Source organism: Lingula anatina, chromosome 1 (genome assembly GCF_051362555.1).
Source record: "Lingula anatina isolate TDL-2025a chromosome 1, LinAna3.0, whole genome shotgun sequence".
Classification (NCBI taxonomy): domain Eukaryota; kingdom Metazoa; phylum Brachiopoda; class Lingulata; order Lingulida; family Lingulidae; genus Lingula; species Lingula anatina.
In genome coordinates, this window is record NC_141767.1 from 13,213,768 (window position 1) to 13,240,555 (window position 26,788).

At 33.7% G+C, this 26,788-nt stretch overlaps 4 protein-coding genes across 18 annotated transcripts in view; 2 read left to right on the top strand and 2 right to left on the bottom strand.

Annotated features, from left to right (window-relative positions):
• Positions 1-413: 413 nt before the first annotated feature.
• LOC106166419 (nurim homolog) lies at positions 414-13,308 on the bottom strand. Its single transcript, XM_013544979.3, has 4 exons — positions 13,078-13,308; positions 12,098-12,267; positions 10,985-11,152; positions 414-1,781 (listed from the first exon to the last, which is right to left on the bottom strand). Exons 1-4 carry the CDS (start codon positions 13,205-13,207, stop codon positions 1,485-1,487), a joined length of 765 nt encoding a protein of 254 aa, XP_013400433.3. The 5' UTR covers positions 13,208-13,308; the 3' UTR covers positions 414-1,484.
• On the top strand, positions 5,892-10,243 carry LOC106171122 (uncharacterized). Its single transcript, XM_013551280.3, has 4 exons — positions 5,892-6,082; positions 6,700-7,049; positions 7,436-7,570; positions 8,270-10,243. Exons 1-4 carry the CDS (start codon positions 6,062-6,064, stop codon positions 8,526-8,528), a joined length of 765 nt encoding a protein of 254 aa, XP_013406734.1. The 5' UTR covers positions 5,892-6,061; the 3' UTR covers positions 8,529-10,243.
• Positions 13,309-13,457: 149 nt separating the features above from the next.
• Positions 13,458-17,591, top strand: LOC106171144 (prostaglandin reductase-3). The gene is made up of 11 exons (XM_013551303.3): positions 13,458-13,673; positions 13,938-14,025; positions 14,367-14,465; positions 14,711-14,849; positions 15,127-15,155; positions 15,335-15,409; positions 15,586-15,657; positions 15,904-15,965; positions 16,130-16,229; positions 16,410-16,595; positions 16,861-17,591. Exons 1-11 carry the CDS (start codon positions 13,537-13,539, stop codon positions 16,930-16,932), a joined length of 1,059 nt encoding a protein of 352 aa, XP_013406757.2. The 5' UTR covers positions 13,458-13,536; the 3' UTR covers positions 16,933-17,591.
• Positions 17,592-19,353: 1,762 nt separating this feature from the next.
• The window catches only part of LOC106171188 (uncharacterized), a 29,592-nt gene continuing 22,157 nt past the window's right edge, over positions 19,354-26,788 (bottom strand). For 10 of the 15 annotated variants that reach the window (XM_087003056.1, XM_087003012.1, XM_087003062.1 and 7 more), the window contains 12 exons: positions 25,727-25,805; positions 25,108-25,350; positions 23,655-23,756; positions 22,758-23,059; positions 22,412-22,538; positions 21,992-22,153; positions 21,659-21,751; positions 21,259-21,454; positions 20,986-21,061; positions 20,209-20,652; positions 19,847-19,901; positions 19,354-19,613 (listed from right to left, as the gene is read on the bottom strand). In XM_087003056.1, coding sequence (XP_086859182.1) covers positions 19,459-19,613; positions 19,847-19,901; positions 20,209-20,652; positions 20,986-21,061; positions 21,259-21,454; positions 21,659-21,751; positions 21,992-22,153; positions 22,412-22,538; positions 22,758-23,059; positions 23,655-23,756; positions 25,108-25,350; positions 25,727-25,805 — 2,034 coding nt within the window. In that variant the 3' untranslated portion in view covers positions 19,354-19,458. The remainder of the gene's footprint in view (positions 19,614-19,846; positions 19,902-20,208; positions 20,653-20,985; positions 21,062-21,258; positions 21,455-21,658; positions 21,752-21,991; positions 22,154-22,411; positions 22,539-22,757; positions 23,060-23,654; positions 23,757-25,107; positions 25,351-25,726; positions 25,806-26,788) is intronic. The other 5 variants (XM_087003067.1, XM_087003076.1, XM_087003081.1 and 2 more) reach the window with 3 other exon arrangements.

Here is a 26,788-nt window from a genome sequence, read left to right on the forward strand (position 1 = left end):
TAGTACCAGTCACACAGCAGTCAGACTCTGTCAACACTGTTTTCCTTGGGAAAATAGCAAATTTCTTAAAAACCATTGCTCAACCTTTGCCTGCACTTGGATTTGATGTTTTGTATGATTTCTAATTATATAATTTTAGGAGGGTTTGTCAATTTCACAACACCTGATTGGTATCATGAATACCCCAGAGGCAAGTAAAGAAGGGATATCAGTTTTTATGTGGCAAAAGTGACCCAAGATGTCACAATTAACCTTCATTAGTTTACAATAATGATAAACTGAAGCAACGTACCAGCATGACTATAGTGTTTGCTTTCAGCAACTTTCTTCAAATTGACTTAGGTATATTAAAATAAATACCCAAACCAAGTATAGTGTAAATAATATGCAAACTATGGAATAAAATTCATGTATCATTTTAAAAGTATTCCTCCTTATGGAAGAAACCTTTATTGAAATGCATTACTTTGTTTTCTTATACTTAGTCTAAAAACTAAGACATTTTACTAAAAATGAAACTGAAAAATACAAAGCAGCTTCAATCTTATAGTATAAAGTAAAAACCACTAAAAGTTTTCTTACAACAGCTAACAGCAGTTTCCTAACTCTGCAAATAAGCTTACTGTAGTGTATTATAACCATTTATTATATAATATTTATATCAAAATAAGACAACACTAGAACATTAAATTCCATTGTACTGTATAAGACTATGGAACTGGAAGCCTTCCAATCACCGTCTATCATATCCACAGGTCCTGCCGATTTGGTTAATGTTTAAACTGCAAACATTAAAAGGCTTTATGACTAAAAAGTCTTGGATGAAATTTTCCAAAAAACAAGATTATTTTCAAACTTTAACTTATGTGGTAATATTATGAAATGGACAAAATATGAATAAATGTATATATTATGTAGTAAAAATATATAATGTAGTCAAATATATATAATGCATAAATATATAAACCAGATATCTTCTACATCAGTTTCTATTCTCTTGACAAAAAGGACACATTATTATACAATGCTGAAGTCCAATAAAGCAAACAAAGAAAAAGGGCAATTTCCTAAGCAAAGCAACAATAAAGGCAATAGAAATGTTACGCATTTAATAAAAATATTATGCATCTTTATACCATAACTCTCTCTCTCTCTCTCTCTCTCTCTATATATATATATATATATATATAATTTTGATATACACTAAATATAGACCCATTTGTTTTCGACTAATAACAAATACCCAAGTTCACCAATCTAGGACTATGCAAGTAATTTTTTCTACTTTGCCCCATTAGTCTTATTCCAATAAAACGTTTTAAAAAATACTAATTAAAAAAATAGCCATAATCAGGGAAAAGCTACATGTATATCACAAGTCTTTGCATGTTTTCTCACATTTAATCATTTCTGATTGAGGCCCAATCAAGAACACTGATAAAATACTTAACATTAACAAGGAGCATTAAAGATGACATATTTTATCACTCTGCATGAACCCGCGACATTCGCAGCTGTCTTTGAGAGCGCCTTTCTTCGTGCCAGGTATACACAGTTTCTACTGCTTCAAAGTAATCTTCCTCCTTGACATTGAAACGAAGAAAGAGGTACAGGCTGAAAGTTACTGCCAAGATGAATCTACTGTACGACATAACAGGATGAAGCCACAGTATCACAAGAAAACACGAGATTCCAGGATGACGCATGTGCTTGTACAGTCTTTGCATGCTGCGTGATGTGTGTTCCTCTGGAGGACCAGTTCCAACACTGTAGTAATAAACCTAAAAAGACAGGGTAAAAAGATTTTTTAAAAATTTTCATGCAAAAGTGTATTTGTTTTTTTAATCTGATAATTTTGAAGAATTTGAGTGACAACTCTAAAAAATTTAAAGATCTGGATAAGCTCATAAAATGACATATGCTAGTAAACTATATTCATTAGATATATAGAACAACTAATGCAAGAAAAAAGTTATTTAATTAAACAAAAGAAAAATAAAGATGCCATATATAAATCATTAATTTATTGACAGCAAGAAAATATAATCCTACTCTGTAAGTCTTGGCAGACTGCAGGACAATGCCTTTACTAATACAACAAGAATGTTTTGTGACAAACATTCAACTGAACATAGGAAAAACAACCCGCCCTTATCTTGCAAACTTGAAGTCAACTTCACTTTTTTGGCAGGAATTCTGTAACTATTCAGCAATCTTTTCCAAGTATTTTCTTAACCACCTGCAACATCTAAGACCATTTTTGTTTAACTGACTGACATGTCCTAGGGCAGCAATGCTAGGTGATCGCACACCTGCAGGAATGTGATACGTTTATGTAACTTCTACGAATTGACATTGCTTAGCTTCTTGCGGTGACACAAAGCTTGAGGCAGTCAAAAAGATGGCTTTAAACATACCAGTAAACTAGCATAACAGCAGTTCAGGCAAATGTTTGAAGGCCACATCATAAAAGCAACATTATGTCTTTTCTGAACTTAAATAAATATACAGTCACATGAACTCTGGCATGTGATCATCTTTGTTTCTAAAGGTTTTAAGTGTTCCATGTTTCTATTTTCACCATCTAACTCTAGTTTCTATGCAGGAAGCCTTCAAGGCACAAGGGACAGAGAACAGCTTAACAGAAAATAGTATTAGTTTTTTCTTTACGTTATCCACTGGAACACTGGGTAACTTTTCAAATGTTAGAGCAAATTTATTCATTAAGGTTTTCATGGTGAAAGCACACTACTCAAAGCAAAAAGGGTGAAAAAATCTTTTCAATATGATGCACCTGAAAGTTATATATCTTTCTAATTTAAAAATTGAAATCTCTTAAGACACTGTGACTAACAATGTATTACAATATATTTTAAATATATATTAAAATTATAAAAATCATAACTATAATTACAATGAAGAACATCAAATAATTGTCCTGGAAGTTGGAGTTGGTACTTAGTAATAACAGCAAGGTTTTTAACACTACAAAACTGTCCACTTTCAAAAAAGTTACCTTAAAATTAAAAAAAAAGGTGAAGATAAAAAAGCAAAGGTTAGATCTAAACTATTTACACAGAAATTATTTCCTCAACTATGTATATAGCAGATCCAAAATGCTTAATCTGATGATCAGCACTATTGATTTTATTGCACACCAGTCCATCAATGCTTACTATAATTGCAACTTTTGAAAGAAAGTTAAGGTTTTGCTTAAAACAGGGACAACCCATAGTTGATCAAAATGCACTAGCTTGGACATAATAACAAATTCGTTATTATGTCCAAGACTAGGTACCAAGCACTTACTGTGCTGAATTTAATTAACCTTTAAATCAATTCTAATTTTAAAAAGAAACCACTTTTGACATCATCCATTCATATTTTCCCTTTAAATCATAGGGCAACTGAATACTTTATCTACACTACATAACCTCTTGAGAGTATCCATGTCCAGGTTCTTCATTTTGCATTAAAGGAAACCAAAGACTGGGTTCTTATTAACCTATGGTACTAGCAGGATCGATCCCACTCCGAGGGTATTCTCACTAAATTGAATTCATCTTAAGCGGCTTAAATTTCTGTCACGGCCACTGAAGCTGCAAGGGGGAAATTAACTTTCTTGCATGCTTAAACTGAATCCAATTTAGCGAGAATCCCCTCAGAGACATTTTGATCCTGCTAGTACGATAGGGTTATTGGAATGGTCCCTAAGGGTTAGTGATGATTATGCACAACTAATACATTTGGCATTACCTATTTACCTGGAAAATGTATGAAAAGGTGGAAGTGACCAGAGGCTGGCGCAATTAAATCAAGTCCACTAATACATCAAAACATTCAGACGCATGCATGCATACAAATTAGAAATCAAATAAAGGAAAATGGTTATAACCAAACTTAATTGCCAGCAGTATGTCTTTTTAATCTGGAACATTTTTTTTTTTTTTTTGCTTATTTTGAGATTTTTTATGAAAAAGGAGGCAGGTGGGGAGTAGAGGGCAAGAAGCCTGTATTAACATTACTGACGATTTAATATATTTGTTAAAGGTTATTTCAGCAACATGGTACAAAGAGATGGGTTGCTTGGATTGCAGGTGTATGTGATAAGACAATGTTTAAGGACAGACCAAGTTAAATCTCTTGAGCACGTGTACTTATTAACCTTCATATTCATATTTTGATTAAAACATGTTTACTTGATTGCTCCACTGATCTACTTTATTCTCTTTCGTACATGTCCCGAACCTTCCAAGGACAACCTACAATTTTTGACTTATAGCCCCTCAATTTCTGAGGGAAGGACTATATAAGTAAAAGCAAACTCTTACACTCACATTCATCTTAATTGCATTTCATATTCTCATTTCACAGACATTTCCTCTCTCACAGAATGCAAGTTGTGATAGATCATAGATGGGAGGCATCCACAGTTCTACACTAATTATAGCATCTCAAGAGAATAAAATTGTATGCAAATGTCACATCCTGTGAATAACATCAGTAAATATTTTAACTGATCACTGTGTATTTATTAACATATCTTATTACAATCTTTAACTGCTATGAAATACTACTTTTCTGCCCTAATATGGGAAAGATAAAATCTGACCACACTGACTCAAATTATTTCCACAAACTATCTTTATCTACAAAGGAAAATGACAATTGAAAAAGGTTGCAAAATAATGAGAAATAATGACTTCCAAGTGAAAAATTATAATTGTGCCTGAACAAAAGTTTTGCACCAGAAATAACTTAGATATTTACTGATGATTAAGACACAATTTATGGTAGGCATTTCCAGTATGGCTCAGTGTATTTCAATTAAACGTAAACCTGCTTCTGCACACAAACTGTCATAAGTAATAAAATAAAAATAAGAAAAAAATAATAATAATGGCAATATACTTTAAAAAAAAAACTACCAGAATTTTATTTTGGTATAAGAAAATAAAAATTAATTTTCTGTATTTCACACTGATAGATCTGCAAAAACCAATCACATTACAGAAAACATTTCATATATCTGCATATACCAGTAAAAAGGCAGCCAATGAGCTGCCATGTGCCCACCTGGGGCTAGCACTGCTCCACACAGTTAACCTAGCTGAGTCAGATAGGGGAAAACCGTCACGACATTATGGCTGCGGGTGACTTGCCCTTTCAACTGACATCATTCTTAACCTCTGTCCACTACACTGACTCCTTGACCAATGGTATCTTTTTTTTATAAACATGAAATACTTTTAATTAAGAGTGGTGTTTTCTTTTGTTGCACTATCAGTTTTTTTGTTAGGAAAGAATTTGAAAAAAGTCAGGTAGAACATGCAGCTACATGTAAATCATGTTGCAGTAGTACCATTGTTAAAATTACAATAAAGTATTCAATGGCTCAATATTTTTTGCTTGTCTGTGGATGTGATAGTGACATCCATAAAACTTTGGCTACATGCTTATCAGGGAGCATATGTTCCATTTAAAAAGATAATACCTGAATATGATTTCAACTTTTAGTTATTTGACTTTGACAAAAATTGTGCTGGAGTAACTCCAGCTTCCGGTAGCAGTAAATGAAGTACATTTGGAAAAGCCATGTCTGCCTTGTTTTCACATAAAAATCCCCACTTATCATATATACATGTTTTACATCAGATTCTAAAAATGCTTTGAGAACCCAAGTAAAAGAGAATTAGTATCTGCCTAGGATTTTTTCACATATAGCTATATTAAATGACACATTCTCTCCAGTCAAATTCAGATAAAAAATAATCATAGTAAAATTCAAAATTCATTTCCTAAATTGTGGCTGAACATTCTGTCAATCATTTTTGGAAGTGGTGAACCCCTCACACAAAATTCATTTGGCAGATGAACATGCTCAGCCTCTTCCAGCCGGCTCAACATGTGTCATACCCTCCAACAGGCCAATCAGAGTTCAGATCATAAACAGTATGATTAACCCATCAACATGTGGCTATTTAAATAAGAAGGGGATTGCTGGTTTGTTCTTTAAACACCATTCACTGTTGAGATTCACAGAAGTTGCAGACAAATCTCAATGAAGATGGATTTATTGCAGGTAATTATATAGGCCAGTACAGGCCATTAATGACTTTATAATTAAATTTAACAACTGAAATTAAGTGTAACAGCTGAGGAAAATGGGACCAGGTACTGTACATTTTTAATCAAAGGGGATATTTATAGTAGGGCAATGGTTTTGCTTTATTGCTTTGATTAACTAAATTGTATGTAGTCACACATAATTTATATCAAGTACAAGTTAGTAAATTTTTACCATAATTTGTCCACCCTTCATAGTAAATATGATTTATTGGTTTTATAAATGGATTTTCCCCTTCAATTGTAATTTTTTATCATATAAAATATGAACGAACAAACAAGTTACAAGACTAAAACTATGTCAAAGTAATTCTCCTTTTGCTGCAAAGTAACCAAAAAGTATTGAATATACAAATGCAATTTTTCAAAAATCATTAGACACGATTTGCTCTAGCTGTAAATATTTTTTCAAACCTATTTTTTCTCAAAATATTCAGACCTGCAACATTCAGAATAACTGTGTTTCTTAATACAGGTATATCAATTGAAGACTTTTTTCACATTATGATGTCAAAAACTGTAAAAGAAAACCCTCTTTTAAATCTCAGAAATATTCACATTTTCTGATTTCAGTATCATTTCATTGCTGCCATTACCATTATTACATCAAATGGAGCAGTTCTGCCAGTTACAGAGAGGAAACACAAAGTAACCCTGGGCTTTAAATCTCTCCAAAAGTCTAAACCAGAGAGCATGTATGGACTTCCTAAAATTGTGGTGCCTGAGCTTGAAAAAACCCTTGCTACAAAATCCCAGAGCAACATGTCAAGTATAAAGGAAGATACCATTCTCCAAGGCGAATTTCCTGGACAGTTTTTCACCCCTAAAGAAATCAGGGCTATGAATAATGTGTTGAATAAAGCTAACCTGATTCAAAGTAACAGGAAGAAAAGAACATTGGACTCTGACATTTGTTGTAGAACGTAAGTTGGCACATTTCATATAAATAGTAATTTATGAAAGAAAGATATCAGGCTGTCTAAGGGTTATTCAAAAGGTTGCCAATATTCTGTGCCATACTATGTGAATTAAGCTAAAATAGGCTGATATGTAAAACTTGTGACACAGATCATCCTCTGACAACCCCATGACAGGCATTGTCCAAATAATAAGTTAAAACTTCTTAACTTATGAAACATCAACATCAGATAACACAATTTAGTTTTGACCAAAAGTTTGGTGAACATTTTTGTAATGTTGCGAAATCTTTATTCACATCAAGAAGCTCAAAAGAGAGAAAAGTTTTGGATAGGTGCTATTTGATGGTTGGCATTTGCATATGTGATATATTTTTTTAAATTTCTTTAAGAAATCTGTGGTTTGGCTCTGCACCTGAAAGTATGAAGGATTGGAAGGGAGAGGGCCCATACACCTTTCTCAAGGGAGCACAGACCTTTCAAGCCTATGCCAGAGGAGACTGTGGGGCAGAGAATCCGCAACCACCGTAAGTTCCTTTTTACTCTCTGAAAAACTCTCCATAATTATTCTGGCTGGAATGTTTGTATTTATTCCAAGCCAAACACTAATATACACTATATACAGTTAATTTTGATACAGCTACTTAGACTTTATAAACTCTGCTTGATAACATGTAATCATTAAGACTCAGGAGCATAAATCATTACTTTAGAAAATATCAAAATCATGACAAGGTAAAATATCTGCAGAGCAGTGGTACGGAATTTTCACTTTGTGACAGGTAAAAATTTGTCAGATACCATTCTAACAAATTTTTCTTAAAGAAATTTAAATAAATACAAGACCTCTAGTCATCATTCAGAAACAAAATTAGTAAATATTTGAACTTCTTATTTGTTTGTTACTGTTATTATAAACCAACTTGATACATTTATCTTTCAATGGCAAAAGGTTAAGTCCTATAGAAAGCTATCAAAATTAACAATATGGAACTGACACAAAAAACCAGCAGCTATGAGCACTTTAGATGACACCCATGACCATAAGACAAAAGAACAATGCTGTTCATTTAAGTCTTTTCATGGATTTGATTACCAACATACTGTCACCAACAGCTGGCAGCCATGGTAATAACTAGGACCATTAAAACTACTGTCAAAAGAGATACAATTCCCATTGTGACTAATATGACTAATCTTGTGGCTTTTTTCATCTTATTTCACAGCTGCCCCGAAGGAGGAACATGTCGACAGAAACAGCGCCTACACTTGCTCTGGGTGGAAAGCAAAACTGAGCCTGGTAAAGCTGAGCTGAAGTACTTCTACATCAACAACCACTGTGCATATGAAAGTCTAACATACACGGCCTCCATAGGACAAAAGCCTGACATCCGGCTACCTGTGGCTCAAGCACTGACCAGTGGTGACTCTGCAGGTCTTGACACTTTGCGGACACTGTATCCAAGTTACCCTGGTCTGCCTTGACTTATGTGAGAGAACCTAAAAAGCCATTTTGTCTCAAGTTGGTATCTCCTTAAGTACTACTACTAGCCAGTTCATCTTTTGGGCTGCACCTTGTTAGATTTTGTAGATATCCAAAGATACATGTAGGCTGCGTTTCTAAAGTGAAGACAATTCAATGTTGAAAAAAATTGGATGTCTCAAAACTCTAACCATACAAAGCAGAAAGTATAATGTACAGCAGGTTTTATTTCAAGTTTAGGAAAACAGATTTAGTCCCAAATTATTTAAATTTTGTTACCCTTACCCTCTTCACAAAAAAGTTGCATTATCCAAAAAAGAAAAAAACACATTAATTACTTTGTACGCAACTTGTTAAGTAGCCAATGAATAACACTTACCAAGAAATGTACATGGAATGTATTGGCGAGGGGTATAAATTCTTTCTTGAAAGCTTATCAGTGCTAGGGAAGAAGGGTTTAGGAAACGGATTTCATCTAAGTATGGTTAGATGCATCTCCTTCTCATCTAGACTCACTAACATTTCAAAAATTTAGCTATGTAGTACTCATTCATTCAAGTAATTACACTAGCATTATCTTTTCTGGTCATTAAGAACAGCACTGTATAAGACTGTAAACACTTCCGTGTTCTGGATGTTGACTGCAGTGTCCACAGTCTAAAAACCTTGGCTGCACTCCATCCACTTCTTTGCCCAAAGCTAAGTTTCTTGCAGGTGGCAGTTATGACGCTATGAGAAATTGACAATCATGCCAAGACTCACTCCAGTAAAATTTTCTTTAGCCAAAAAGATGTACCTTACCTCAGCCAAATCAAATAATTTTGTTCATATCAATGACAGATGGACTTTAAAACATAAATAAAAGAATTGTTACATTCTTCATCAAAATCAATAGTGCCTAGCTAACCCCCTGGAAATATCCCATTTATTTATTTCAACACAAGCCCAGAGCTGTGACCACAATGACCTATATACAGTGTCAACTTGACTTTAATCAATATAACAATGCTCTTTAAAAACTTTTTAATGCATAATGAACTACCTCAGTCTGCCTTAAGGTAGCTAGCCCAGCCAATATATATCCTGGCAAATCATCTACATACAATAAGATGTGAATCCAGGGGTTTGCTTATTGTTTTATTGTCATTAGCTTTTTCATAGCAAATGATGTAGTTGACCTACATACAAAAACCCATGAAACCTGGGCTTCATTACAAGGGCTACTAGAAAGGAAAACAGTGTATTATCAACTTGAAAAAAAAATGTCACCTTTGGTCAAAAGGTGATTTAATCTGGTGTGAGCAAGCAGGCAAATAGTAAAACAAGAATAAGTATGGGTTTTGCAGGCCAGAGTTTAAAGACCTTTGCCTGACTGGCATAAATCTTAGGCTATGTTAGGCTATGTTAGGGTAAGTAAACGTCATCTTTATATGGGCTTGCCCAAAGCAGTAAAGACATTTTTTGTACATGCACATTATCTGAAATTATAGTAACCAAAGTGCCTTGTTTACCTTTGGTATTAAAGTAGATATGATGATGAACCTCCAATAAATTGACATAAGTTTCTAGTACAGGTTTACAAAATGTAGGGAAAACTAACATAATTATTGTTTTTTTTTCTTAAGACATCTGTTATGCAACCCCATCTTGTTAATATATTGAGTAACCAGCAATCCCTGTAAGATTGCACAGAATAAAGCATATATGAGCTCTTTAATGTATTGTTTTTCAAATAATAACAAGTAAACATATACAAGTACATCCACATACACATATGGAGAGTCATAAACGCCACAATTGTCTAATCCCAAGGGACAGCTGGTCTCTTTTGCCACTCTCATTGTAGTAAGTGAGTAATATATATACAGTCATCTGGCAGGACCAGCACCTCATTATATCTACAACAATCTTGTATGTTTTTTGTAAATAAATGTCTTCATGACTAAACAGTTAAAATGCCTCAGAGTATCATTTGCTTATGTACACTGAGCCCCAGTCATCAACGGGGAACACACCAAGGTATACTAAGTGCATACTAATAGGTCTTGTTGTGTTAATCACAAGCTTTACAGTAGTTATGAGCCTATTTACAATGCACTTTAGTACAGGTGGGTGGGTGTAACCAGCAGTAGGTTATTTTCATATTGCAGGTTGTGAGCAACAGTCAAATATTTTTATATTGTTTAATTTTACTTTTGATTTTTGTGGTATCTCCTCACCTTATCAAAAAATATTAAGGACAAAATGCTTTAAATTTCATATTGTTTTATATCGTTTTTAGAAAATTCCTAAATTTTTTAAATCTGATAATCAGTTTCAAGTTATGTCACAAGAGGAGTCTATCTTAAACAATTAACAATTTTTTGTCATAAGAACATAATTGATTGCAGATCTTCAAACAGGTAGGTTGTACAGGCAGGTGAGTTATTATACACTTCCTCACAGAAAGAGCCCTTACCTGTCTGACACCAATTAATTCCAGAAAGTCCATGGTCAGTGTTGCACCAATCAGGAGAGCCCATGCAACTAAATGAATCAGGAAGAAAAAAAGCCAGAGTGTGGGGCTTTCTGACGTATCTATGTACCACAGGGCATAGTTAGGGCTCTGCCAGAGGAGCATTAGGACCTGAAGTAAAAAGAAATCCAAATTATATCTCCTGACCCATTTTACCTTGAATCTGTTATTTTGTAATAAAACACCTCTGTATTTAACTGTACATGCACCTGTAACGGAAATATTAGAGATGAAAACTTCCTGCCTCTATTTTTGACTTTGTTTTTTTTTTCCTTAATCTGGCACGTTATATCTTGCACAGTATAGTACAGGATATATTCACTTTGCCAGATATACAGGAAACATCAAGCCAGTAACTAAGAAAAATTTAACTAAATGCACGCAATCTTGGACATAGATGTTTATCTTCCAGGCTGCGTTGCAAAAAGACCTACATGGATGCACTCCATATTTCCTTTAAATTCCTTCTCTAGAGACTGATAACATGCAATCAAAATATCAAACTTCAGGCTCTATTTCTATAACTAATAAATTTAAAGGGTTAGAACAAACACACCCAAAATATAAAATACAAATAATTCATTCTATCATTGTAACTTGTACTTTAGAACCATCTCCAATAAAAAACTATACACTTATTTTGATATTAAACACAGATTCCTTATATTGATTGGAATGCTTAAATAATCATGTAGGAATTGAGTATTTTGCTACCAGAATAAGGGGGATGGGATATCAGTGAAAACGTTTTACAGGAACCATTAATTTTAATAAAGAACCTTGTTGTGTTTTTCCTTCCCTTATCATCACAAGTTTCTTTTTTTTCATCTTAACATTGCCATTTCTTTAACAGAGACTGAAACGTTAGAGGTAAAAAAGATATTTACATAAACACTGTTCAATTTAGCAAAGTTATTGGGGGTGGAAGGGGGTGGAAGTGATTATACCATACTGTAGGCAAACAATTAACATTCTAAAGTTGACATTTAAAAAATACCACCAATGGGGTCAACAGGAAATCATTTTGTCAACCTATCATATTCGTGTGTATTTCACCTGTAGAGTAACTGCGGTCAGCACATTATAGATGGTTCTGTCTATCACAGCCAGACCCCAGCCATGCAACAATCCCTTCCACCACGACTGTGCCAGTAGTGTGTGCTGCCAGAAGAATAGGTTCATCAACAGGTTGTCCACAAGAAGGGGAAAGAAGATTGGCTCTTCCTCTGAAGTATAAACATTCAAGAATACTGTATCATGTACTTTACACCCAATTATCTTGCTGGTTTACAAACCTGGTGTGAGAGATACCCTTATGTTCTAACAGTCATTCATTTTATGAAAATCATGGATGTAGATAAAAAAAAAAACTTGTCCATACATGTACAGCACCTGGTGGGTCTGTTACAGTAACTAAGGAAACAATCTTACATGGTCACAACTTTTCTTGCAGCTACAGTAGTGAACAAAATGTGTGTGTGTATGCCACTCATATATTTTATTCAGTGTTGGTCTCTCTAGAGTCTATGACAGACAAAGGGAAAAATAAAATGTCCCATATTATCAGGGACAGCTGAGGACTTGGGACTCATAAGTATCAATGACCGAAAATTGAAGATAAAAATAAAATGTTACTCATATATATATATATATATATTATTCCTTGAAAGCTGAGGGCAACACTAACTACAAATGTACTTGTATATATTTCCTGAAATTCCATTTAGTTAATGCTGTTTTCATATTAATTGACCGATCAAGGTGTCAGCATAGCACAAAGATCTATGCCTTGACACTAGCTCCTACAGGCATTCAAAGTTCCTGTCACCACATTATTTCCCAGAAAGGGTGCTGACACATTGAACTTCTTGCTCAGTTGCTGGATGACAGCCGAGCATGTATTAACCTGCTAATTCACCAACCATCAATTTTACCCTGTCGTGGCCTTTTTTACCTAGCGCACCTATTTGACCTGCTATATCGTGTTCCAGCGCTGGTAGACTTGTGATAGAATTTAGAAAAGCAGGTGCGTGTACCTTCGGTGAGGAGAATTCCCCTTTGCGTAGACAGGAAGGCGACGAATTGTGAAGTCAGAATGACGGTATAAGTAACGGCCAGAATGGAAATAAACCAAAAAGCAGCCATGCTGCCAAACTGCACCGTCATTTTAGCCACTAAATCGTTATATTAATCAGCTAACTCAGCAGTCAAAACAACGTCTGGCTTTGAGACGAACACCGGCAGGGAAGCCGACCTTTACCAAGACAAGACTCACTTTGTTATTCAAATTGTAAATATTCATCGGGCAGATGAATTGATAATCTCTCAAAATATTCATTTTTTTAGAAAATGTTTAATTTCTGCTTTTACGAATGTTATTTTTGGTTACTTTTCTTGGGTTTACCTAACCTTGAGAGAGGATCGTCTTGTTTAATAAAATGACCTTAGAACTTTAGTCTGTCACTGCCCTGTAGTAGTACGGCTGATTGTATACAATGGCAACAGTTCGCATTCCAAGCCATTTGAGAAAACTGGTGGTGCACAACATTACAAACAAGTTTCGAGATGCTGTAAAGACGGTCTCCGTCCAGATACCACAGTTAGGGCCTACTGACTTACTGGTCAAAACAAGGTACTATGCTGCTGGCTAATGTAAACAGTCACTTAATTGTTGGTTCAGTGTGAATTAAGACACTATACTACTAGATACAAGAAGACAATAAGTGCATGAAGTCACATGTACCACAATGACTGGCAAATATATCTCTAGACTTCACCTAGTTAATGTTTACAGCAGAGGTTTCTGAATCAATAAAAAAAATCATATGAAAAAAAATTAAACAATAATTAAAAAAAAAAAGATATACTACATTCATTGTATTCACAATAATTTCAGGTTTGTTGGAATCAATGCATCGGACATAAACTACACTGCTGGTAAATATGATCCCAAGAAAAAGCCACCATTTGATGCTGGATTTGAGGTAACGTAATCTGTTACATGGTACAGTGCTACTGGTAGTATACATGTAGCTAGGTCACTGTTTTTAGTTGATTGATCTTTTTTTAAACATTTTTACAGGAACTTGTTTATGGGACTTTTAGATTTTACAACAACGTACATAATTTGCAGAAAAATATGACTTTATGATTTTAATATGTTCACAAGTAATTTATTTTTAAAGTAAAATGAAAAGCCCTTTGATATATAAGTAATTTAAAGATGTGAAGTCATTGTACCAGTGATATAAAACTGAGTGAAATAGATTGTTATGCAAACTTTGATTTGCCAAAATGTTTTTGCATGTTCATTTCATCCTTGCAGGGTGTTGGAGTAGTTGTTGGCATGGGAGATGCCTGCAAAGGCTTCAGTCTTGGGCAGCCTGTAGGCTACATGAAATATGGATCATTTGCTGATTATGTGGTTGGTGTGTGTTTGATGTTGAATGAAAACCCAGTGACTAATTAACCATTTTATGGCATAGAAAGTGACCAGATTGCAATCTGTATTATGTGTTTTATTTCTGAATATTTGAATAGATTTGACATATAGTTATTCTATAGATATTCATGGATGATGGATCTTGGTGAAACTTACAAATGAAATATTGTTATAGATTTTGAATATCTGATTGTGACTTAATTATTGAATGATTTTTACAATGAAAGGTCCTATCAGCCAAAACTGTCTTCCCACTGCCAGAAGCAAAAGCTGAGTATGTGCCATGTCTAGTTAGTGGGTTGACTGCTGCTGTCAGCCTGGATAAGGTTGGAGAAATAAAGTCGGGGGAGACAGTTTTAGTGACAGGTAAGTCTATAGTAACAGACTCCAGATATTTATGTCTCTTTTGTCTGCCTTTCTATAAACTTTTGCCATTCTAGAAATTTTTTCTCCTCTCTTAAAATGTTTGTTAGAAAGAAATAAAGGCAGTTGAAATTATCATTAACTCTCCTGAATTTAAGTGATATTTAAATGAGTGTATTGAAAATTCTGGGGAATGGTTCTGTACAAGTATTTTATATATGTTTTAAACTTCATAATGCTGATGATATTAATTATGTTTTTGAACTTAAATATATTTCAGCTGCCGCTGGGGGCACAGGACAGTTTGCTGTATGTAACTTATTTATTATTTATTTTTTAATATACTAATAACAAATCAAACATTTTTAAAAGAAAAAAAAAGAAAAATCTATTTTGCTAATTTTTTGCTTGCCTTAAAGATAAGTTTGAATATGTAAGGTTATTATGATTATATTTATCTCAACTAATTGGTTAACCTTTTCCTTTAGGTTCAGCTTGCCAAAAATGCTGGATGCCATGTTATTGGAACATGTTCTACAGATGACAAAGTGGACTTTCTTAAGGTGTTTTGTCATACATTGATTTAATTGGAATTAATCTATAAGTACTTCTGTATTAAACTTATAGCATTATCAGTATTTTATTTCTGTCTTTTATTTCTTTCTTTTTAGTCAATATTGTTGTGGACTGTGGACAAATGCAATTTAATTTATTGTTTATTTAATTAATTATTTTGCAGAGCATTGGTTGTGACAGGCCAGTCAATTACAAGAAGGAAAACCTGAATGAGGTGCTAAAAAAAGAATATCCAGTAAGTATTTACAAAAATAAATTAGCATATAAACAGTCTTTGGTTAGTATTTTTTTTTTATGTCAGTAAAAATATCTCATTTACTTTGCATTGTTCACTGTTGGATTTGGCCCAGAGATGTACATAATTGTGTTGCATAATAAAAGAACAACAAAATAACAGAAATGAATAAATTTTCAAAAAATTGGGGAAAATATATTATGTAAGTAGAAAACAAGAAAATATTGTTGTAATATTTATTTTCAGAGGGGAATAGATGTTGTTTATGAATCTGTAGGAGGAGAAATGTTTAACATTGCATTAGGAAGGTAGGTTACAATAACATTCTGTAAAACGAAAACACTTGCAAATCCTGGCCTGTGTATAAATTAGTTGGAATTTTATGTAGAGATGTTTTAGTGTCAAGTTTAAGTAACATTCACATTAACATATTTTATAATTTTGTTGCTTACTTATTGATTAATTTTTGTAGGCTTGCGCTTCATGGACGTCTCATTGTTATTGGTTTCATATCTGGTTATGAAACAGATCTTGGTTTTATCCCCACAAACTTATCCACTCTGCCACAAAGGGTGAGTTTTGTCCTAGCAAACTCCATAACTAAGAAAAGTTGAAAAAAGATCTGATTGCCATTTTCAAAGAATTTTCAAAGTGTTTTTATGCTTCTGTTGCGACCATTAACTAGCAATCTCTGTCAGTAGACAACAGTGAACAGTTTACTGTGAAACAAAATCTTTTGCTTCTCCATTTAGATCCTGCCCAAATCAGCCAGTGTGCGAGGATTTTTCCTGTTCCACCATTACCAGCATTTCAAGAACCATTTTCAACACATGATCAGTCTGATTTCAGCAGGGAAACTGAAGTCAGTAGTGGACAATGGCAGACACTGGCAAACAGGACCTTTCAGGGGACTAGACTCTATACCAAACGCTGTTGATGTGAGTGAAAAAAGAGTTAAGAGATAACAATTAGTAGTTTTTTAAATAGTAACAAGTGTTCTTTTTCATTTCCAGTTAAAAAAGAAAGCTATCACTAATTTGTAGTAATGGAAGTAAGTTGAATGTGTTATCTTTACAAAAGGAGGTAATTTACAATAAATAGGTAACAAATTAAGATCTCACAATTAATAGAATATACAAAGATTAGAAATATTCAACAGATTTTTTTTTTTTTGGATCAGAATTGCTTTCTCTTTTGTTTCAGTATTTATATTCAGGAAAAAGTGTGGGAAAAATAGTGGTGGAATTTCCTGATGAGGAGCAGAGCAAGCTTTGACATCTTGTCTACATGAAATTAAAATCACAAATAACACTGTACTTGCGTTACAAGTCATCATGATGAACCAAAGATAAGACAGCAGGTTAATTTTGAATTGTTACCAGTGTAGTTCTTTGATGGCATCAGCATTTGATTTGTATTGAAGAATTTAAAGACATGTTTTACAAGGTATTTGGAAGGGTTACATTCTTTCCCTTGTCTGAACTGCCAGATATATTTCATCTTGTACCTTGTTATGTGCTCAATACATTGCTGATGTTGTACACAGAGATATATCATTAGACCCTGCAAATGACTGATTGGGAATCAATAACATTAGCATATTAAATTTAAAAAAATTTAAATGATGCAATTTATGAAAGAAACTTTTAAGTACTCATTAAATTTGATAAATGATTTATTTTATTATATATCGGTGTTACAGTAATGAAATGGATGACAGCTTTAAAACTTGAGTAAAATGAAACACAAAAATAACATTTGAATCACTTTAGAGAATAAGGAAAAAATAAATGAAACTTCTGTTTAAGATGGAAATTATTTTTGATACATATTTCACAATTTACTTATATCTTATGCATGTGTAATAGGAAAGTTTTTCCTTTTATAAAGCCTGAAAATGTAGTCAAGTGATATGAATAAATGTTCCCAGTTGACCTTTTGCTTTATTCATATTGCTTACTTGTAATATGTTATAAAATAAGCATCTTCCCTATAATTATTGTGAACAATCACATATCCCATTTTAGTTAAATGGCAACTCCATGGGATTTACCTGCCAAAATGAATTTTCCCAGGGAAAAAAAGCAATTTTTCTCGTACTCACGAGCTATGTATCTATCCCTCTCTGCACTTGGATTCCACCTTTAATTGTATTTATAAAGGAAGATTTAGTTCAAAATGCCTGGCCAGTCATTATAACCAGTGACCATCTACTGTACCTCAAGTCCAATGGAAATATCAACATCAGGTACTCTCCTGAAAAAGTTATTTAAAGGGTAAGGGTGTATGTAAAGCCATATAGGAGCTGTGGATGGCAAAAATAATGGCAAAAATAAGTATTTGATGGATTTTCAAACCCATGGAGTATACCTTTAATGTAAAATTATAAGCTGCGTATTGACAGCAATTTACCCATAACATAGCAATATAAAAATTCACAGGAAAAGCAAGCTTGCTTTCTTTAAGGTGAAATCTCAAAATTGCCACATTTTGACCCTTTGATCACCAAATTAGTATTTTCAAATGTAAACACTTAACCCCTGCAAATATACATTGGAAGCCAAACAACACAGCAGTATGTAACAGTGCTGCCTACAGAGCCATCTTGAGACTAGAACAAAAAAAATGCCAAAAGACCTAATACTTCTAACTTGGAGGTGGATACTTGTGTAGAAATCAAAACAATGATTTCATACTATACCCAATTTGACAGATGAAACTTTAACCTGAATACTCAAGGAAGATGCTAATAATTGCTCTGGAAGAAAATGTGGTGATGCTGTACATGTAAGATTTTAAAAAGAATCAAAGTTTTAGTCCTACACTACAGCTTGCCAGTCTATAATTACAACATATAGATATAAACCAATAACAAGATAATAAATACAGAATATATTGCAGATGTCAGACAATGATACATACTGATAATAGTGTCACATTCAGACTCTTGATTTAAATTATTTCCTTTATGCTAAATATGTTAGATATATTTGGCACCAGCTGTCATGAATATCACATAATAAAATTTGTAAGTTTCTGCAAATATGACAATTCAAATATCCTCCTATTAATGTATTATAAAATGGCACAAATTAATTAAATACAAGATAAAATGTATGCATATGTGTGAAATGCTCAAAATGTTTTATACAGTTTGAGTATTGCTTGCATTTACAAGTCTTGAACACAAAAGTAAAGACTTTGAAGTACACTACTTTAGAAGGCACCTTCTAAAATTGTTGCACATGAAAATTACAAAATTTACTAAATCGACCTTACAAGATTGTGCGTAGCAATAACTCTGTACAATAACTTTCTCAATTTACATAAAAAGCATTCTTTAAGGTAACAATGATATTTTCTGATAGTACTTTCCATACATAAAAAATCAATTTTTTGTGATAAATCAAAAAATAAAAAGGAAATATTCTGCCATACAGATAATTCTATTATACAGCAGAGTTATTCATATTTACACATTTTTTTAAAAATTGCAACACTACAATTCCCTGATCAGTGAATAACCCTTCACAGAACTATAGCATCTGCTCAACTCTTCAGCTACCCAAAAAAAAAAAAAAAAAAAAAAACCAATTACCTGCTAAAACAAATCTAAAATAGAAGTGAACCAATAACACTTCTGCATTATGATCAAAAACCAAGTTGGATTTTACTATCAGAACTTGTTTTGTTAAAAAAAAAAAAAAAAAAATTGAGATTGCGTCACATGTGTGCTAAAAATGGCCTTCAAACTACATTTCAGTTGTATTCTCCTAGCAGATATGCCAGGTCTTGCATGTGCTACCTCTTTTTATTGTATGTGAGCTTCATGTTTCTGAGCAGTGCAGGGCGTGACCTGGACATGGGACGGAATGTTCCTCCATACGGGACGTCCACTGTCTCCCTTTCATGACCTCTGGTCATCATCAGAGAAATCTTTGTGGGCGCTTGCTGGGCTGAAATATTTACACCTCAGTGTTTAGTCTATAGCTTAATGTCATAGAAAAAAATTTACAAAAAAGAAATTGCAAAGAGACAAAAAGAAAATGTTACTTACAAATCCAACAACACACGTACACATAACAATATGGCTGTGTTAGATGTACCAAAGTTATGTCATCTCTACCACAATACCAATTAATCAATTTATCTACACTAGATATAATAGGTAAAATACAAGTAAACTTACAATTCTGAGATTTTGTGGACAGATTCCAAAGTCTTGATCGGCACTTGGTGACCATCTGCAATACAAATACATGTTCACATTCATTTCCAAAAACTTTTTAACTGAATGACACCTAAAACTTATTTGTACATATACAGTTTGTATATCATATTCAATTATTAATTTTGTATAAATATGGTATTTTATACATAAAAAAATTACCTTACATTCAATTTTACATATTATCTAACTTTAAAAAAAAACACATGGTAAAGAGAGAAAATACATGTGGAATGCCCCCAATTCATATGTGCGAGACCAAAATCACATTTCACAATGCTGAAATCAATTACATTAACTTTTGGCATTATTATCTTTCTAACCTGGCTGCTGTCTGTGCTGCTGAACCTCCTCCTCTGCTGCCTTTCCTCATTATTACCACTTCCAAACCTTCCATTCAGATCTTCATCAGCTATCACATGGTATTCCTCTATCTCTACACTCCTACTCTTATCTCCCATTCCCATGCCATTATTATTATGACTCCGTCCCTGTTGCATACTGTTGTTATTGTTTTCATTTTTTCCTTTTTCTACTGTCCCCACACTTTCTTCATCTTTGGAAAAGTACTGCCACTGTCTACTGTGTTTGCCTTGGGCTGTATGCACCATGGGCTGGACTGGAACAAACTCCCCCTTAACATACTCTCCTCCTTTCAGTGTCACTTCCACTGAGTCTTTATTTCTACTGAGTCTGTACTTCATGTCACTGGACACAGAGAACTCTCTTCTTTCTTGTTGAAAGTCTGACTCCATTTGCTTTTCATACTTAAAGAAATTGAAACCAATGATTAACAAAATACGTAGCTATGATATTTGGTTCATGCCTATTTTCACAAAATTTTGGAATGTATTACATGTGTACCCATATTTAAAAAGAGTGTTTTAGCATCTCAGTCATAAATTGGTTTAAAAAAATAACACAAGTAGTATCTTGTCTTATAACACAGATGTTGTAATGACAGACTTTAGATAGTGCTAGAGTACTCCAGTCTCCAACTAAAATCAAAACAGTTGCTGTTAATGTTTCACCTACAAGGAATTAAAAATTTACAAAATAAGATTGTATATTTAGGACATTAACATGATATTCAGTCTTACCTCAGCTTCTCTCAGTTCTGCAGCTATTGTTTCCAGTTCTTTGTCTGTCTGATGCACAATGCGCTCTATGTAACGCCTGTAAGGAAGTCAAAACACATTTAAAATTTAATTAAATTATATAATCACTGATAAGAATTAACCAATGCTTCAAAATTAACCAAAACAAGGACTGTAATTCTGATTTTCTTTTGTTTAATGTAAAAGAGACCTCACATAAACATGCACATACATGCATGCACACACATGTAACGACTGAAGCACGTGTATGCTTACCCTGTGGTTGGATTTAAGTTTGCTTTATGAGCAGATGTCAGGAGGGACTGCTTCAGCTCCTGTATAGACTCAATAGTGGAGGAAATGTCAGAGTTAGCAGACAGGGCCCTGTGCTTATGGTGACCATGTTTGTGAACAGCAGGAACACTGCTAGCTTTTTTCAACATGGCCAATGTATCCTCTGTCTCAATAACCACTGAAAATAAAAGTTCATATCATATAGAAAAAAATGTTACTTTTAGCTACAAGAAATACAAAAACTTATGAGAATTGTTTTTCTTTATCAAGAGAGTCTACAACCACTGATCAAATTCTGGCCCAACTTGGATACTCACAGGTGCATCTTTATTTCAGTAATATTAATATGTCCCATAGTGGCCTATTTCACCTCTATACTTACTTTTGTTAACTCTGCTCTCCCCAGAGAGACTGCCCCTCCTCAAAGCAACAGTGCCATTGTCCGCTGCATTTAAGAAACCTTGCCTAGGCTTATCTAGAATAGAAACCAAATTTTCAGTAAGCCCCTGTTAACTTAATAGTTTTGCACTTTAGAAAATAAAAATGGGCACCACCAAAATAATTTTGCAAGGAAACTGTAGATTGCAACTGCAACTCATGGGTTCATTGCAAATGAGTGCTTGTCTTTAAAACCATAATTTATTCTACAGGATATATTTAAGCACTGACAATGGCAGTTTATTCTTAGTGGATTCTACCAAGGTGAACATCTTACTTTCAGCCTGCCTCGTGGCTCCCTCTCCATTGATCTGCTCTGAGCTGGAGGCCTCAGTGAGTCTCCTGTCAGTGGAGGCACTGCTAGACTGAGACTTGGCGTTTCTAGACTGGACAGATGATGCTGATGTAGGCTTGGACAGACTTCCTTTAGTGGAGTAACCTGTGAATATACACACTTATTTTAACCACGATGCAATAGTTATAACTGTTACAGCCAATTGTTTTTAAAAGTGATATTCATTAAAACCTTCCGTTTGTCATCATGTAAGCATTTGAGGTGATTGATTCAATCAGTTCAAATTGTCATCAAAAACAGAAAAAGGTAGACCCTTTTCAAGGTACATATATTAAATTATATTATTGAATTTCAACAATTGCATCATTAATATGAATCATATAAAAAAAAGAGTTGTCATACCTCTCTTGGCTCCGCCATCAGCATTATGATCGATGTTGGGGTCAAAGGGCGGGGGGTGGAATTTGATTGGTCCGTCTGGTGCCGGCTTGTCAGCATCATCTTGAGAGGTTAGGTATGGTGTAGACCTCTGAAAAGACCGATTGTAGGGTTAAGCATACAAAGTTCTTGAAATTGACATGACATATTAAGTTTATATTGGCCATATGAATTTTTCATTTTTTCAGAAAACATATCATGAGCTACAGTACTGCTGTTGATATGATGCTGGTCTTCCATGTAACTTACAGTCAAATCACTTACAAAAATTACATCATCACTGAATCATAAAAATATCTAAGGTCATTACTGCTTTTCTCCCATGTTCACAGTGCTGCAGATCTTGTTGTCTCTTTTGACCAGCTGCCAGTTCTACAAGGTGTTTATGTGAAGGCTTATACTCAGTCAGTCCATTCCCTCCAGTAACATGGCGACCACTGCCACCACCGCTAGCAGCAGCAGGGGCACCTGCTTGAGAAGACGGTTTGGCACCAGGTGGAGGACTGGGTCCCCACTGATAAAAACTGCTGACACTTTTGGCCCCAGTGGAGTCTCTGCCCCCAGTGCTACCACCGCCACTGTTACGACCTCCACGACTTCCACCTCTATCTTCTATGGAGAAACAGGGAAGAAATTCTTATAAAATTTAAATGCTATAATATCAGGCAGACCTTATACTTAAAAAAAATTAATTTTTTTAAAGTTTGTAGATTATATTGAAATATAAGAGTGGGAAACAAGAAATTACATCATGAGGATTGAAAAAATAAATGTTTACAGAAAATAAATATTTGGAAAAAATATAAAATGGAAGAGAGAAAAGCTACTTACTAATATAGCAGTTTTAACTGGAAATCTATCATGTGCTTACTATACTACAGTAATCTGAAGCTGAACTGAGCTGGTCTGCACAATGTATAGCAAAAAAATAATCCGGAAGTTGTTTTTAATCAAAATTGCTTCTTTCAAGCTTAAAATAGTTTTTTCTTCTCACCTTTCAAATGTGAAATTATTTTTTTAATTTTCATCTTTCCTTTTTTCAGAATTTCATATACTAAATCTTCAACAGAAATATCTAAATTGCAAATTTGTGTTCTGGCAGGATAGTAACATGTCAACAAAACACCTGCATGAATTTGGATCTAAAACTGCCAGTCTCATATTTTACATGCTATACAGAAACTGTAGCTGTATCAGTTTTGAATACCTTTTTTAATATGGTGCACAATCTTTTGTGCAGTGAGATCTCTGTACTTAGGATGCATCAGAACTTGGTGTGCTTCAAGCCAAGGAATAACATCATGCAAAGCTACAGATCAGGAAAACCCAAAACACAAAGTCAGTGAGAGCAAAACATGCAAGAGAAAGACAGATCAAAAACAAAATTAAGTTATTGTGATGTTTTAAAAAGAGTTAGTTGCATGTGAAAACCAAAATAAAAAGCAGAATGTGCAAACACCTGATGATTCACAACAGGGGAGAAAATTACTTCTATTTCTGATAGCATTAAATACTCTGTTATAAAATTGCACTACGATCACTTAGGCTTTTTGCAATATAGACTACTAAAATTAACCTAGAATCAGTTATATAATATGCATACATTTGTAAAAAAAAAAAAAACTGGTTAAACATTTCAATTGAATAAATATAGGCACAAAACTGTGATATAGTTTACAACTGACTTTTACAATGTAGGGATGGACAGACTGAACTGACACTGTAAGTAGATAGTGGTTAACATGATGTATCACATAGGGGCAACGTGATCATTTCCAAAAAGGTATTCCTATTCAATGTAAATAATACTTGTATTCCACATAAGATACTTAGAAACACTTAACTGTTCCTACAGTATGAAGAAGTGCACTTTACAGCTTGAGTAGTTTGAGATTTGAAAACACTTGTGTTCTAAGACATTGTTATGGGTTCTTTTTATTGTGCATGTGCTACAAATATGTAGCAAAGCAAATTTGGTTATTCTAAAAAGTAATGTCTCAAATATTTATCTAAACATTCATAACAATAAGAATGTAAAAAAGGCATAAAATGAATAAAAGAAATCCAAATTAAAATAGACCTCTGTGTAACTACTGCTTGCAAATATTATATACAAATAATTGAAAATAATATATTTTAAAAAACAAATTTGTGTCAATAAAAAGAAGAATGTTTAAGAACAGTATTATGGGATATACAATCTGCAAGAAACATTTGAGACAAATTTTCAAAATAAATAAGGGGGAAATTAGTACCAAATACAATATTTATGAAAAGCTCAAGGCTCTTATGCACGCTGAAAAATCGTGTATCAAAACCTGCAAGAACACTGTTACCATACATTAGTCCTAAAATGTTCTTTATAAAGCATGCACTGACATCTATGGTCTATAGGTTAAAGCAATACCATATGGTAGCAATGAGCTAAAAGCCAATTCATAACACTGCATAAAAGAACAGGCTTTTCAGATATACTTATCATCCACCAATGAAAAACGGATTGATATTTTTACATATTTCAAAATTTTCACTCTGAAAATGATGTCACAGCACCAACACTACACACAACACAATAGCTGGGAGCTGTAAGTGCACAACATGGAGGCCCACCACAAAGCATATCAACATGCCGTGCAAGCACAATATCACCCACAAAGTACCTTCTCTAACAACAGAATGCAGTTGCTGGTTGTTCATTAAGTGTGCAGCATATGCTCTCTCATGGTGTTGGCTTAAGTGTTCAGAAGAAGGTGGGACACTGACTGCAGTGCTACTAGTATTACTCTCCAGGAAAAGGTTACTATAATTATTGTCTCCGCTTGCTGAGTAGCGGAGGTGCGGAGTGACTCCAGCAGCCCCATTGCCTACTGCTGACGGCAAAGAAGTAGCACTAGCAGTAGGTACTGTGCAAGAAAGAAACAATAAAAACAAATACATTCAACTAATACATAAAAACAAAACAGCTAGTCAAGTCTAGATTCTCTTGTTCTAACTACTAGTAAATACAAATTTTCAAAGGACTACTTACGTAGATTTTGAAGTTTTTATAAAAAGAAAGTACCAAACAGAGTTTCTATCTACCATAAAAAGAGCTTAATGAAAGTCAAAATCTAGACTCTAGCCACATTCACTTTGACCTTAAGTTGGCTGTTCTGAAATCATTCCAGAGACAAAAAGGGCTAAAGAACCCAGAATGTTCCCTGGTAACAGACATATAGAGCACAGCAAGAGAACAGAGACACAAGCTAGCTAAAACTGCGACAAGGAAGGCATCTTTACCTTTGAAAGGTGTGGGATCTTGGGAAACTAGGACTCCACTTCTGAGGTAAGCTTGGGTCAAGGCATCAAGGTACTCAGTCTGAGGATAAAATATTTATCTCAAATGAAAACAAATAAAAATGTGTAAACAATACTACAAATTGACAGAATTTAAAAATCAGACTTCCATTGAAAACAGAATCTTTTAACTATTCAGAAAACACTTTATTTCATACTGTACTGCAAATTGGAATTTCAAAATGGAAATCATTGGTTAATATCTGCAACTATTTTACCAATGCAAAGAATTTTTCCCAGCCCTCTAGTTAGCATTTTAAAAGCAAAACTCTAAAATTAAGAGATGCTCAGGAAGATTTTGATATTTTCATCTATGAGGCAAATGATCTTCTGTTTCACTAAAATAATAACTGTCAGCAACTACTCCTGTTTAGTGACTTTTCTAAAACTAAGAAGCAACCTTTTTTTTAAATCTAAAAAAAAAATCATGATTTTCTAAGACATCTTAATTATCATTATAAAATAATGCTTCTAATGTTTTCCTACTGCCAAAGCAGCATAAGGTCATCATACTTGCTACTTTGTTAAGTATAACTATGTCAAATTATCACTTTAAGCTGATTCACTATTCCTTTAAGATATTAAAGTACTATCTAACTCATCTGCACTGGTCAATACTTTGACTGTAAAAACACCTTTAGACTTGGAAAATATTGTGTTTGAGTGATACAATTTAAGAAGTTTTCATTTCTCTTTTTATATTATATTTCCAAATATTTTTTTTAAGTTTTTCAGTTCCAGTGCAGTAAGTTATAACATTGCATACATTTTCTGGGTACCTGACAATTTATGTTATAACCTGTATACAAGTACCTACAATGTACATGTTCTAATAATTTATAATAAGCCCCTCATCCAATGCAACAACAGCAATCACACAGTCTTTGTGAAATGAAGTGTCACAAGACAAATACCTGTAAGCTGAAGCCACACTATCTGATAATTTATATGTACTTACAGCAACATTTCATAAATATTAGTGGCGATTCTTGTACATTTAGAGAA